Raw genomic sequence first — 15,929 nt, forward strand, 5'->3', positions numbered from 1 at the left:
GAGCATCCTGACCGGTTGCATCACCGCCTGGTATGGCAACTGCTCGGCATCCGACCGTAAGGCGCAACAGAGGGTAGTGCGTATGCCCCAGTACATCACTGGGGCCAAGCTTCCTGCCATCCAGGACCTATATATTAGGCGGTTTTAGAGGAAGGCCCAAAAAGTTGTCAAAGACTCCAGTCACCCAAGTCATAGACTGTTCTCTCTGCTACCGCACAGCAAGTGGTACCGGAGCGCCAAGTCTAGAACCAAAAGGCTCCTTAACAGCTTCTACCCCCAAGCCATAAGACTGCTGAACAATTCATTAAATGGCCACCCGGACTATTTACATTGATACCTCACCCCTCCCTTTGTTTTTACACTGCTGCTACTCACTGTTTATTATCTAAGCATAGTCACTTTACCCCTACCTTTCATGTACAAATTACCTCGACTAACCTGTATCCCCGCATATTGACTCGGTACCGGTACCCCCTGTAAATAGCCTCATTATTGTTATTTTATTGTGTTACTTTTTATTTTATTTTTTACTTTAGTTTATTTAGTAAATATTTTCTTAACTCTTTCTTGAACTGCATTGTTGGTTAAGGTCTTGTAAGTAAGCATTTCACGGTAAGGTCTACACCTGTTGTATTCGGCGCATGTGACAAATAAAATTAGATTTTATTTTATTTTAATTACTGTAGTGTTTTTGGACTGTAGTATTTACTCTAGTGTTTTTGCAGTCTGTAGTGAACTATAGTATTTACTATAGTATTCTACAGTATACTACAACATTCTACAGTAAGTACTACACATCAAGGTATACTACATTGTGTAGTACAGTATTCTACTGTATACTACTGTTTATTTCAGAATTCTAAGTACTGTAGTATTCTATAGTAAACTGTAGTATTTTTTCATGTGGGCATACACACACGTCTTCTGCTCACTTCTAGACTCAACATAAACCAGTCTTACACAATACTGTGACTTACCACTGGTATAACACACACACACACACACACACACACACACACACACACACACACACACACACACACACACACACACACACACACACACACACACACACACACTTAAATGGACAATTTGTCTGCTGAAGCACAGAGTTCTCCATTTCAATAAGCCCTGACTGTTCTCCCTCCAGGGATGGAAACAAATTGCCTTCCTCTTTGTGGAAAAGAGAACGACATATTTATTTTCCCCCCTGATATGTGTGTGCGCGCACATTTGTGTGTGTGTGTGTGTGCATGCATGCATGCTTGTTGTGTGTAGTGTGTGTGTGTGTCCTGCCGTGCTTGTTGTGAGTGAGAGAGATAGGCAGTGATACATGATCAAATCAAACATATGTTTCTGTGAAAAGACTCCAATTGACATGGAGCCAAGAGTGCCCTGGTGAAAATTAAAATGCTGCTTGAAATCATTTGACCCCAGTCAAAACTGGAGCACCCAGTTATTTTGGAATATAAGGCACTCTGACTCCAACTAAACGGTTAGGTTTTTGTGTCCTGAGAAATCTCAGGAATAGAGGAAAGATGACGATGTCCCATTTCACTACTCTAAATTCAACCTCTAAAAGGTATTGATATTCAGACAACTGAAACTCCTCGCAAAGGTTATTGTAAATAGATTCACCATTTTATATCCAATTAAGCCCCTTTCTCTGGATTATCGACCCTAAAGAGGTGGACACATTGAGCTCTTGGAGGTAAAAGCATCAATCATGCGTGTGTGCGCACTGTGTGTGTGTTACTCCCTGACTAAGATAGATGGAGAAAGGCTCTTTGAGATGGAAGGATTGTAATGTGAGAGATTTCTCGTCCGTTCTTCTTCCCTCCCTGGCCTTTGGATGGAGTAGATCTGATCCACTTTGCATATCTGTGCTCTCTCATCTGCAGAGACAATAACACCACAACCAGCTGACTGCACAACCTCGCTTCGATACCAACTCACTATGACTATCTACTTCCCTGATTAACATTGAACAAATCTCTGCTGTGATTGTCACACAGGTTCAAGCACACACACACACACACACACACACACTCGGTGTAATTGCATGAGAAAGTGGATGTTGTTGATCAGAGCTGTGTTAACACACACACACACTCACAGTAGGAGCATGTCCAGAGGAATGGATCATAATCAACTGTGCTGTGCCTAGATTGACTTTCATCACAGGGACATTTATTTCAATTAGATCACCCATGCCTAGACAGCTACACACACCGCACACGGCACACACACACGCCTGGACGACTTCATCTGCTGGCTGGCCCCTGCTGGAACAATCAGCTTCTCACTGAGAGAGAGGGAGAGATAGAAGGGGGGCTCTGAGGTGTCTGGATGACAAAACATTGTTATACAGTAGCTATTTACCTGGGCTGTCCTCATAGCACAATGTCATAAACTGCCTATACCTTTTAGATGTGTGAACTTGACTCAATCAATCTACACAGTATATTGTGATACATGTTCTTGGATAGATTACATTGGTCTGGTTGTTATCGCTACCTGTTTATCATGGAACATAATACAATATCAATATCCATATCATATGATATCCATACCATAGTAGTGTGTTTGATCTATGGGTTTTTATTGAGCTGCCACCTTGGCCAGCTCTTCCTTGTAAAAGAGGTCTCCTGACCTCAATGGGACTTCTCGGATAAAGAAATGTGAAATGGAAATATCAATTCTCTCAATCATTTTCTCTTCTAAATGAACTCATAGCTCTCGCCTCTCTCGGTTCCCTGCAGCTCCAGTGAGACCCCAGTGCGTGCTCCCCCAGGCTGGACCAGGCCCACACCACATTGATGCTGGTGGGTCCATCCCGCCTCCCTCCTCCCGTCCTCCTCTTCGTCCTGCGCTACCCCCATCCCTGCATCCAGTGATGGCGATGAGTACCGACCCGGGCTGCAGAAGGGACGACATCAGCCCTGACCCCGACCCAATGACCCCTGACCACAGTGATCTCACCGCCATGATGGCCACCGTGACTGTGACGACCGCCGAGACGGGCGGCTCACCGGCCAATAGCATGAGGAATGGGGCTCAGCAGGGCGGAGCTAAGAGTGGCCCTCCTCCGCGGCCACACCTCTCAGGGAGGAAGCTGTCGCTACAGGAGCGGGGGACGTACCCGTCTGGGAGGTCAGGGGGGGCTCACGTCTCCCCCCGTGTGGTACGCAGACCCACCGTGGAGTCCAAACGGGTCTCCATCTCAGACGCCGAGGTGAGGGAACTGACTCTGCACCTACACCGGGAGAGAGAGAGAAATTCAATTCAATCCAATAAATATTAATATTGCTTCTCTGGAATAAATTGAGTTGAATTGAGAGGGCTAACCGTTAGGTTTATAATGGGGTTTGGAGGCATAGTTAAGTGGTAGAGCATCTGGCAGAATATCAAGAGGTTCGGGTTAATCTGGGTTTAAATAAAGGATGAATAAAATACAAAATGTTGAGGACCGTGCAGTCATGGTTGGCATGAGTGTTTTAGCTGTGTGTGTTGTGACCAGGGGTCTCTGTCATTGAATGAGTAGGATTGTATGGTCCGTCGTGCAATTGTGACTCGTGCTTTGTAATGCAATCTGTTTCTGTATTAGATAGAAAGGGAATGTCCTGTGTGTGATGTGCCACTGAGCGGTCAGTCAGACAGAGGGGTCAGGTCAGGAGATTTCTCTCTCTGAGAGCTTAAGTCTTAACAGCATTTGTGTGTGTGTCTGTGTGTGTTCGGTGCGTGTAGCCTACGTGTGTGCTCTGAGTGAATCACTGCTATGCTCGGTGACAGTTGTGGGATTTGACATGAAAGCTGTAATCTACATCTTGAATATTCTGCCTCTAGCTGGATTACCATCTGGTCTCATCTGAGAGAGCACTAGAAAATAGTCCATCTCCAAGAGTGCGTACGAAATGGCACCCTATTTCCTAGAGCCCTTGTCAAAAGTAGTCCCCTTACAGTTTATCCCAATTGCTAAAACACAATTTTGCAAACTAGGCTGGTTTTATCAAAATACTTAACACAATTCACAAAACCACACACCCAAACTGCAAAATACCTCATATATCCTGCAAAATGAAGCACTGCAACCAAAACTACATATAGCATTATCAAAATCAAACGTTTGCACGAAATGGCACACACTTCATTCATATTACCAGATTTTTGTCTAACCAACTACACACTGTTGGGCATAATGAAAAGCACTCTCATCTCTGGTATGCTTTGCCATAATACTAAAATAGTTCAAATTGTAGAAAATTCTTCAGATTGTTCACATGCACAGACATATTTTTATTTTTATTTTTCACCAAACAAGTCAGTGCAACAAATGCACAGCAGATATATTTACATTGGACTGAACAAAAATATGCTCACAAAAAACAGTAAACTGAAAAAGAAAATGTGCAGAAAAAATATATAGAAACAAAAAAAAGAGGCAAGAAAAATAATTAGGCAGCATCTTGCCGCACAGCTGGGTCTGGCCACAACGCCTCGTCCACATCACAGGCAATATCTTCCCTTGCCAGACATCGAGGGAAGAAGCGCCTTGAGAGCCTTATCCATCCCTGAATCGCACCCACATCAATCTCATCACATGCCTCTTCCATAGCCTGCACAAGAGGCATGCGCACAAAGGGCTGCCAGTCGTATACCTTCCACCGCCATGCCGAAAATAACTCTTCTGTGGGGTTCAGAAATTGTGAGTATGGTGGGAGGTATTGCACGAGAAATGGTGGGTGGTCAGCAAACCAGTTTTGGACTGGGGCTGCACGATGAAAGCTCACGTTGTCCCATACTACAACGTACCGGGTTCTTTGATGGTCTGCATCATTCATACGCTCTGGTGGTATGAGAATGTTGTGGAGTCTGTCCAGAAATGTGAGAATATGGGTTGGATAGTCCAAGGTTGGCATGACGGTGGAGGACACCATGCGTATTGGAGATGGCAGCGCACATTGTGATGTTCCCACCACGTTGGCCAGGAACATCTATAATGGCTCTGTGGCCAATGACGTTTCTCCCCCTTCTTCTGGTCTTTGCTAGGTTGAACCTAGCCTCATCTATAAAGATGAACTCATGTGGGATTGCATGAGCATCCATTTCCAGTACTCCCTGAAAACAAAGAACAAAAGCAGTTAATATGGTGTTATCCAGTACACTAGGAAACAATGTTGCGTGTAGTGTACTGCAGTCAATATTGTACTTACATCCACATATGCTCGTCTGACCTTTTGTTTCTTTGAGAGTTTCTCTCAAACGGCGCCTTATAAAGTTGTTTCATTCTGATTTGGTTTCGCTTGAGAATGCGAGCCAATGTGGACAGACTGACTCGTTGAATGTTGTTGAACATGGTGTTGTCTTGGATGATGTGGCTTTGAATTTCTCGTAATCTGATTTCATTATTTTCCAAAACCAAGTTTACAATGGCAGCTTCCTGTACCCCGGTGAACATTTGGCCCCTTCCTCCACCATGGTTGCGTCTCTCAGTCCTTTAGAAAAACTAAAAAACTAAAATATAGGGCTTGGACAATGCAGCCTAAAGATATTTCCCCCACAGTAGAGTAAATTGTACAGGAAACATGTAGACATCAGCCATTCATGAAGTAAACAGGTGTCACCCAACTGATACACTATGACATGGGGTGTACTACATAGTGTGAAATACATTTTGGTTACATACCTGTACTCCAGTCTAAATGTCCAGATGACACAGGCAACAGTAAAACGGCTCAAGTTGGGCTGCACTCTCTGTCCAGCCTCTCGCATTGTCAGCCCATGGTTGATGACATGATCAACTAAGGTTGCTCTGATTTCATTTGAAAGTTGTTGTCTTCTTTGTCCATGAACTCCTCTACTAGCTCTACCCCTACCTCTCACTCTTCCTCCCCCTCTCATTCTCCCCCTCCCTCTTCCTCTTCCTCTTCCTCTCTCTGCAAAGTCTTCCATTGTTGTTGTAAAACAAAAGGTGCTCACCTGTGGTCTTTTCATAGTGCTTACTTTCTGATTGAAGTGGTAACAATTAACCATTGAGGTGTTTGGCCAGGTGGCACATGTATTGGCCAATTAGCTCATGTAGTGTCATTTTGAATGGCAGTGTTTTGAAATGGCAAACATGTGACTTTATGTCAGATTGTTGTGTCTTATGCAGAGAACCGTGTGCAGTGCATTTAAAAAGTGCCATTTTGAATTGCAAAATGTGTGTAAAGCAGAAAATGTGTTTAGACTTTTGGAGACTTGAGAAGAGGTTTTGCTCTCTGTGTGTCAGTTTAAATAATTGTGCTGTGCATGTCATTTTAGTGTGTTAGTAATAGGGAATATGGTGCCATTTTGGATGCAGACCAAGACTTACTTCACTTAATCTTCACTACTTCAGTTAATATTCGACTATACTCTCCTCAATAACTGGAATCCAAGTCATATACCTAATAGTTAATACCAAGTGGATCCAATTGCAATACTGTGGGGAATTGTGTATTACTGGTAGATATATATTTTTCATGCATTCAATTCAGACTTTCTGTCATTTTTCCCATTAAAATGTATCTTTGGAGAATTAGTGAATGTCAGAGTACAAATTTGTAAGTCGCTCTGGATAAGAGCGTCTGCTAAATGATGTAAATGTAAATGTAAATGTACATCAGTCTTCACATCATGGTTAAGTGTTCTTTTAGAACTAGGGTAATTACATAAAGAATATGTGGTTGATTGGTCACATCGGTGAGCTCAGCAGTTACCTGATTCACTCACTTACATGTAGGTACAATCAAGTCACCCGTGTGTGTTTGAGCGAGTCGGGTGTACCTGTGTGTGTGTGTGTGTGTGGGGTGTGTGGTGTGTGTGTGTGGGGTGTGTGGTGTGTGTGTGTGTGTGTGTGGTTTGTGCGTGCGTGCTGATAATGACATCCTAGGGGCGGACAGAGAGAGCAGGAGAAGGGATCATGACTGTTAGCCGCTTTACCTTGTGTGTGACACATCCTCCTGTATACCTGCCCCCTGATAAACACTCACAGTGACATGATGTTCTGTGTATAGAGAGGCTCAGGAGTTGGTTTACTGGAATGGGAAGGGAATAAACCGTGTAGTATATAGACTATTTCTAACATTTAAGGCCCTGTACACAATCAGGTTGCACAACTGATGTAAAACGACTGTCACAATCGTTGTGAAACAACGTATGTTTTTGTCATAAAGGTTTTGTCTGCACAACCCTTGTGTACTTATTTTTGTGCAGAAAAACTCTCTGTTATATCACAACCATTATACCAAATGTGTTGTACATCTTTTTAATGAAAGGTTGGTTTTCCTCTTTTTCTATTCAGTTCAGGTAGTATAACTGTCAGGTAGGGAGATGAGTGTGTCCTACTTCGCTATGACGTGCAAGCTACTCTGACTGACACATGGAGAATGTTCAGAAATACAAATGTGGGAATGAGTAGTTTAAGGGTTCTGTCTAGCTCTGGCTGTCAGTTTGTCAATGACATGGGCTGTGTCTCAAATGGCACCTTATTCCCTAGAGCCCTACTTTTGACCGGGACCCATAGGATTCTGGTCAAAAGTAGTGCACTGTATAGGGAGTAGGGTGTAATTTGGGACACACAGAGGTTAGCAAAATCCAGGCTTAGGACGCGTTCCAAATGGCACCCTATTCCCTGTATAGTGCACTCCTTTTGACCAGAGCCTTATGGGGAATAGGGTGCCATTTGGGATGCATCCAGGTTGTTCATGCTGTGCATTCTGTGGAGGTATGCAGAGATTAGCATCATTCAGGCTGTAGCGGTGCTGATTGACAGGGAACCAAGAAATGCTTCTGACCTCACTCACAATGGATGACCTACGGCAGGGGTCGGCAACAGGTGGACATCCATTTGTGGGAATACTTGGTGAACAGATTTCCTAAACGAAACAAGTTTTCTGCTGAATTCCTGCTGATTTTAGTATTTTTTTACCAAACCGCAAACCGTCCCGCGAGTGATTGTTTTTGGCAAAAAAATACAAAAATCACCAGGAATTCAGCAATAAATGTGTTCACCGTGCCTCCCGAGTGGCGCAGCGGTCTGAGGCACTGCATCGCAGTGCTAGAGGCGTCACTACAGACCCGGGTTAGATCCCAGGCTGTGTCGCAGCCGGGCACGACCGGGAGACCCAAGAAGCGGCAATTGGCCCAGCGTTTGGCCAGCTGGTATGTCCTTGTCCCATCGCGCTCTAGCGACTCCTTGTGGCGGGCCGGGTGCATGCACGCTGACTGTACGGTGTTTCCTCCGACACATTGGTGCGGCTTGCTTCCTGGTTAAGCGAGCAGTGTGTCAAAAAGCATTGCGGGTTCGTGTTTCGGAGGACGCATTGCTCTCAACCTTCGCGTGTCCCGAGTTTGTACGGGAGTTGCAGCGATGGGACAAGACTGTAACTACCAATTGGATATCACAAAATTGGGGTAAAGAAAAATACAAAAATATGTGTTCACCAATTATTCCCACGAATAAAATAAGAGACATACACTGAGTGTATGTGATCATGTCTCAATGTAATCAAGCTATGAAATTATTGTTATTTTCAAATTTCAATTTGCAGTGTACAAATTATTATAATTATGTTCCGGCCCCCCGACCATCCGCTCCGACAACAATCGGCCCGCGGCTGAGTCTAGTTGCTACCCCTGACCTACAGTATAATGGCATGGAGAGAACATGGTTTTCCTCTATTATTAAGTGGTGGAGTATTTTTCAATGTTTCTTTCAGTCTCTGTCTGTCTCTTTCTCTCTCAGTCACTATGCTTCGCCTCTCTCTTTCTTTCTCCTTCCGTACCTTCTTGCTCTATTTTTCACCCTGCTACTCCCTCCATCTCCATCTCCCCCCCCCCCCCCCCCCTCTCTCTCCACCATGAGTATAATTTATGTGGCTTTAATTTCAGTCTCTTGTTTTTAAACCGAGGATTAAGCACAGTAATCTGTAGAGAAACACCTGAAACAAACAATGCAGAGATACTTCAACAGTATCGACAAAACACAGCACACAGAAACATGATTACAACCACATCCACAATAGCATTACATATCCTTTGTCTAATTTTTTATGTTCCTGTAGAATCTCTCCCTTTTCTCTCTCTCTCTCTCTCTCTCTCTCTCTCTCTCTCTCTCTCTCTCTCTCTCTCTCGTCTCTTGTCTCTCTCTCTCCCCACACTCTCTCCTTACTTCCCAACCACAGTTACAGCATCGCCTTCCCACTTCGCAGAAAAAGCATGAGCTTTTTTCTAGCGTAGCGTTGTCACACCAATAAATCTCCCTCCTCTATTAATTGGCTCGTCACCCGATACTCAGTCAGGGTTGACTAATGTCTATCTCAGCAGGCCACCAGTCTCCAGCAGTGCACTCAGGTGTGTGTGTCTCTGCGCTCACTGAGGGGTTGGAAGAAACTATTGATCACTCTCTCCTACAGGGCCACTTCGAGGTGAGGGACAGAACCAAAATGGAGGTGTAGTTTATACTCTTCTCCATCTCCATGCTATGTAAACTAAGGAAAAGAAAGAGACGGTTAGGTTGCCAAAGGGAGGGAGGGAGGGAGGGAGGGAGGGAGGGAGGGAGGGAGGGAGGGAGGGAGGGAGGGGAGGGAGGAATGGCTTTCTGGGTCATTGCTGCAATAGCCCATCCGTGACAAGGACCGACAAATTGTGCGTTCCGAGATGGCGTTCTGCACACCACTGTTGTACTGCGCCGTTATTTGCCTGTTTGTGGCTCGCCTGTTAGCTTGCACGATTCTTGCCATTATCCTTCGACCTCTCATTAACAAGCAGTTTTCGCCGACTGGACTGCCACTGAATGGATGTTTTTTGTTTGTTGCACCATTCTCGGTAAACCCTAGACACTGTCGTGCGTGAAAAGCCCAGGAGGCCGACTGTTTCTGAGATACTTGAATTGGCGCACCTGGCACCGACGATCATACAAAACTCAATGTCGCTTAGGTCAGTCGTTCTTCCCATTCTAACGTTCAATCGAACACTAACTAAATGCCTCGATGCCTGTCTGCCTGCTTTGTATATCAAGCCATGGCCACATGACTCACTGTCTGTAGGAGTTTACCATTTTCGTGAACGGGGTGGTGTACCTAATAAACTGGCCACTGAGTGTATATCATAAGGCCTTTCGTTGAGGGTCTAGTTATACCCTTACGCAGTGGTGTTAGGAAACCCCTGGTTTACAGGCCACGTCAGGCCTGCAAGTCACATTGTGCTGGCTTGCAAAGTGGTGTGTAATTCCTATTGGAATCCAGCCAGAGTTAGGATATAAGTGGACTTTTTTATCACCCACAACCTGCATTCAGAAGATTGAATACTGAGACAACCTCAATGATCTAAACTGGAACAACTATCTCAGTAATGGGTGCAATAATATATATATTTTTGTTATTTATGTTTGTGTAGCATCAAATTAATTAATCAACCAATCAATGTACATGCAAAAACACATTAAAACTAACAATTCTGAAAATCACCCTGCAATAGAGCATGCTGGAAATATATGATATAGAACCCTACTTGTCTTCCAAAAAAACCTTCTTGCCTTCCGAAGTATCCTCAAATAACACTTTCTTCCAAAAAACATTTATTAGCAAGTTAAAGGTTCTAGGTAGAACCCTTTGCCTTACAAAGAACCGTTGTCTTCCAAAAAGGGTTCTTCAGCTCAAAACGGTTATAGGTAGAACCCTATCCCTCCGCCAAGAACCCTTTTGGAACCCTTTTTTGTAAGAATGTAGGGAGGGGACAGGGCCACTCTGGTGATGAAGAGGTGATGGAGTAAGACATTGTGATTTATGAAGACCTGGGTGATTTATTGAGATGTCTTGAGTCATTGTGTGTGTGTGTGTGTGTGTGTGTGTGTGCATTTGCACGCGTGCGTGCGTGCGTTTGTGTGATGATTTAAGGCCTTCAGCATGGCCCAGCTCAGATACAGTATTTACAGCAGTGCAGAGCTCACTGTGCCAACAATCGCTGGACCTGGCACAATGGAATAACAACAGTGTCCGGTTTTTCTTGTCTTTATCTCTCCCTCTCTGTCCCTCTCTCTCTCGCTCACACTCACGCACTCTCACCTCCTGCGTCTCACTCCATATACAGTAGCATCCCTTACACTCTGTGTCTCACTGTGTGTTTGTGTCTTCATACCTCTTGTAGGACTACCCTCGACTCACACCCTCTCTGGCTCTCCCTATGCAGTGGCACTGTACTGTACAGTTCTACACTCCCCTCACCCTCTGTCCTGTGCTACACTACCTCCCCCGTTATACAGTAGAACACTCCCCTCTCCCCCTGTGTGTCTGTGGCCTGTTGTGTACAGTAGTTGGCTCCTCTCTAGGTTTCTTCCTAGGTTCCTGCCTTCTAGGGAGTTTTTTCTAGCCACTGTGCTCTTCTGCCTCTGCATTGCTTGCTCTCTTTTGGGGTTTAGGTTGGGTATCTGTTAAGCACTTTGTGACAACTGGTAATGTAAAAGGGGCTTTATAAAATACATTTGATTCATTGATTGACTGTATCCAGGGCTTAGTTTCAGCCCCAGTCAGTCTGTAAACATGCTCACAGCTTCAGTGCAGAGCAGTGCAGAGCACCAGTTCCAAGCCTAAGCCACAGCTTTCTCACCGTAATGAGGGAACTCCACTCAATCACTCAATGTTCTCTCTCTCTCTCTTTCTCTCTCTCTATCGATCGACCCGACAGAGCAACAGCACCCAGTTTAAATCTACACCTTTCTCATTATTTACATTTTCCTCTGTCTGTCCATCTCTCTTTCTCTCTCTGCGCTCTCTCTCTCTCTCTCTCCCTCTCTCTCTCTCTCTCCTTCACTCATGCTCTCTCTCCTCTTATGTTGTTGATGTACTGTTGGGTCTTGACCCTATAGAACCCCACACTGGAGGTGTCATAATACCCATAAAACCTAGCGGTCAAACAGGGAAATCGTTTTTCCACCATTCATTTTTCCCATAGGGGATTTTAGAAACACTTAAAATAAGGACTGTGTTTTGTGTAGGCTTACCCTGGTGTGGCGTTTTGATAACCATGTAAATCTTTCTCGGACAAGGTGACTTTTATCAATATTTCTGTCTCTATTTACTCTCAGATTCTAAAATGCTAATTAGCATCAAAGTAGACATCATGCAAAACTACAAATCCCTGCAAGCTCCTGCACGTCATCTCTAGCTGACAAATTTGCTAACATTTATTGTGTCAATTTAACACTTTAAATCAAATAAAATAAAAATTGTCACATGCGCCGAATAGTGGGCTAGTCCGGGTAGCCATTTGATTAGCTGTTCAGGAGTCTTATGGCTTGGGGGTAGAAGCTGTTAAGAAGCCTTTTGGACCTAGACTTGGTGCTCCGGTACCGCTTGCCATGTGATAGCAGAGAGAACAGTCTATGACTAGGGTGGCTGGAGTCTTTGACAATTTTTAGGGCCTTCCTCTGACACCGCCTGGTATAGAGGTCCTGGATGGCAGGAAGCTTGGCCCCAGTGATGTACTGGGCCGTACGCACTACCCTCTGTAGTGCCTTGCGGTCGGAGGCCGAGTAGTTGCCATACCAGTCAGGATGCCCTCGATGGTGCAGCTGTATACCGTTTTGAGGATCTGAGGACCCATGCCAAATCTTTTCAGTCTCCTGAGGGAGAATAGGCTTTGTCGTGCCCTCTTCACGACTGTCTTGGTGTGTTTGGACCATGATAGTTTGTTGGTGATGTGGACACCAAGGAACTTGAAACTCTCAACCTGCTCCACTACAGCCCCGTCGATGAGAATGAGGGCATGCTCGGTCCTCTTATTTTTCCTGTAGTCCACAATCATCTCCTTTGTCTTGATCACGTTGAGGGGGAGGTTGTTATCCTGGCACCACACGGCCAGGTCTCTGCCTCCTCCCTATAGGCTGTCTCATCATTGTCGGTGATCAGGCCTACCACTGTTGTGTCATCAGCAAACTTAATTATGATGTTGGAGTTGTGCCTGGCCATGCAGTCATGGGTGAACAGGGAGTACAGGAGGGGACTGAGCACGCACCCCTGAGGGGCCCCCATGTTGAGGATCAGCATGGCAGATGTGTTGTTACCTACCCTTACCACCTGGGGGCGGCCCGTCAGGAAGTCCAGGATCCAGTTGCAGAGGGAGGTGTTTAGTCCCAGGGTCCTTAGCTTAGTAATGAGCTTTGACGGCACTATGGTGTTGAACGCTGAGCTGTAGTCAATGAATAGCATTCTCACGTAGGTGTTCCTTTTGTCCAGGTAGGAAAGGGCAGTGTGGAGTACAATAGAGATTGCATCATCTGTTGGGGAAGTATGCAAATTGGAGTGGGTCTATGGTTTCTGGGATAATGGTGTTGATGTGAGCCATGACCAGCCTTTCAAAGCACTTCATGGCTACAGACGTAAGTGCTACGGGTCGGAATTCATTTAGGCATGTTACCTTAGTATTCTTGGGCACAGGGACTATGGTGGTCTGCTTGAAACATGGTATTACAGACTCAGTCAGGGACAGGTTGAAAATGTCAGTGAAGACACTTGCCAGTTGGTCAGCGCATGCTCGGAGCACACAATCCGTCTGGCCCTGCGGCCTTGTGAATGTTGACCTTTTTATTTATATTTTATTTATTTTTTCACCTTTATTTAACCAGGTAAGCCAGTTGAGAACAAGTTCTCATTTACAACTGCGACCTGGCCAAGATAAAGCAAAGCAGTGCGATAAAAACAACAACACAGAGTTACATATGGGGTAAAACAAAACATAAAGTCAAAAATACAACAGAAAATATATATACAGTGTGTGCAAATGTAGCAAGTTATGGAGGTAAGGCAATAAATAGGCTATAGTGCAAAATAATTACAATTAGTATTAACACTGGAATGATAGATGTGCAAGAGATGATGTGCAAATAGAGATACTGGGGTGCAAATGAGCAAAATAAATAACAATATCGGGATGAGGTAGTTGGGTGGGCTAATTTCAGATGGGCTGTGTACAGGTGCAGTGATCGGTAAGGTGCTCTGACAACTGAGGCTTAAAGTTAGTGAGGGAGATAAGAGTCTCCAGCTTCAGAGATTTTTGCAATTCGTTCCAGTCATTGGCAGCAGATAACGGGAAGGAATGGGGGCCAAAGGAGGTGTTGGCTTTGGGGATGACCAGTGAGATATACCTGCTGGAGCGCATACTACGGGTGGGTGTTGCTATGGTGACCAATGAGCTAAGATAAGGCAGGGATTTGCCTAGCAGTGATTTATAGATGGCCTGGAGCCAGTGGGTTTGGCGACGAATATGTAGTGAGGGCCAGCCAACAAGAGCGTATAGGTCACAGTGGTGGGTAGTATATGGGGCTTTGGTGACAAAACGGATGGCACTGTGATAGACAACATACAATTTGCTGAGTAGAGTGTTGGAGGCTATTTTGTAAATGACATCGGCGAAGTCAAGGATCGGTAGGATAGTCAGTTTTACGAGGGCATGTTTGGCAGCATGAGTGAAGGAGGCTTTGTTGCAAAATAGGAAGCCGATTCTAGATTTAACTTTGGATTGGAGTTTCTTAATGTGAGTCTGGAAGGAGAGTTTACAGTCTAACCAGACACCTAGGTATTTGTAGTTGTCCACATACTCTAGGTCAGACCCGTCGAGAGTAGTGATTCTAGTCGGGTGGGCGGGTGCCAGCATGCATTTAGTTTTACTAGTGTTTAAGAGCAGTTGGAGGCTACTGGAGGAGTGTTGTATGGCATTGAAGCTCGTTTGGCGGTTTGTTAACACAGTGTCCAATGAAGGGCCAGATGTATACAAAATGGTGTCGTCTGCGTAGAGGTGGATCTGAGAGTCACCAGCAGCAAGAGCGACATCATTGATATACACGGAGAAAAGAGTCGGCCCAAGAATTGAACCCTGTGGCACCCCCATAGAGACTGCCATAGGTCCAGACAACAGGCCCTCCGATTTGACACATTGAACTCTATCTGAGAAGTAGTTGGTGAACTAGGCGAGGCAGTCATTTGAGAAACCAAGGCCTGTTTAAAGGTCTTGCTGACATCGGCTACGGAGAGCGTGATCACACAGTCATCTGGAACAGCTGATGCTCTCATGCATGCTTCAGTATTGCTTGCCTCGAAGCGAGCATAGAAGTAATTTAGCTCGTCTGGTAGGCTCCTGTCACTGGGCAGTTCGCGGCTGTGCTTCCCTTTGTAGTCTGTAATCATTTGCACGCCCTGCCACATCCGACGAGCGTCAGAGCCGGTGTTGTACGATTCAATCTTAGTCCTGTATTGACGCTTTGCCTGTTTGATGGTTCGCATCTGCTTCATCTGACCACTTCTTTATTGACGAGCCACTGGTGCTTCCTGCTTTAGTTTTTGCTTGTAAGCAGGAATCAGGAGGATAGAGTTATGGTCAGATTTCCGAAATGGAGGGCGAGGGAGAGCTTTGTATGCGTCTCTGTGTGTGGAGTAAAGGTGGTCTAGAGTTTTTTTTCCCTCTGGTTGCACATTTAACATGCTGGTAGAAATTAGGTAGAGCGTATTTAAGTTTCCCTGCATTAAAGTCCCCGACCACTAGGAGCGCCGCCTCTGGATGACGTTTTCCTGTTTGCTTATGGTCGTATACAGCTAATTGAGTGCAGTCTTAGTGCCAGCATCGGTTTGTGGTGGTAAATAGACAGCTATGAAAAATATAGATGAAAACTCTCTTGGTAAATAGTGTTGTCGACAGCTTATCATGAGATACTCTACCTCAGGCGAGCAAACCTCGAGACTTCCGTAATATTAGATTTTGTGCACCAACTGTTGTTTACAAATATACACAAACCGCCACCCCTTGTCTTACCGGAGGCAGCTGTTCTATCTTGCCGATGCAGCGTATATCCCGCCAGCTGTATGTTATCCATGTCGTCGTTCAGTCACTACTCTGTGAAACATAAGATATGACAG

At 45.0% G+C, this 15,929-nt stretch overlaps 1 protein-coding gene across 1 annotated transcript in view; it reads left to right on the forward strand.

The window, feature by feature from the left end:
• Nucleotides 1-2,881: 2,881 nt before the first annotated feature.
• LOC311136158 (calcium/calmodulin-dependent protein kinase kinase 1-like) overlaps nt 2,882-15,929 on the forward strand; it is a gene marked incomplete at its 3' end in the record, with an annotated part of 86,117 nt that continues 73,069 nt past the window's right edge. The window contains exon 1 of the mRNA XM_084170248.1: nt 2,882-3,235. Within this exon, the coding sequence (XP_084026374.1) occupies nt 2,897-3,235 (339 nt within the window). The 5' untranslated portion in view covers nt 2,882-2,896. The remainder of the gene's footprint in view (nt 3,236-15,929) is intronic.

This window comes from Coregonus lavaretus (assembly GCF_964263955.1).
Source record: "Coregonus lavaretus genome assembly, chromosome: 10".
Lineage (NCBI taxonomy): Eukaryota > Metazoa > Chordata > Actinopteri > Salmoniformes > Salmonidae > Coregonus > Coregonus lavaretus.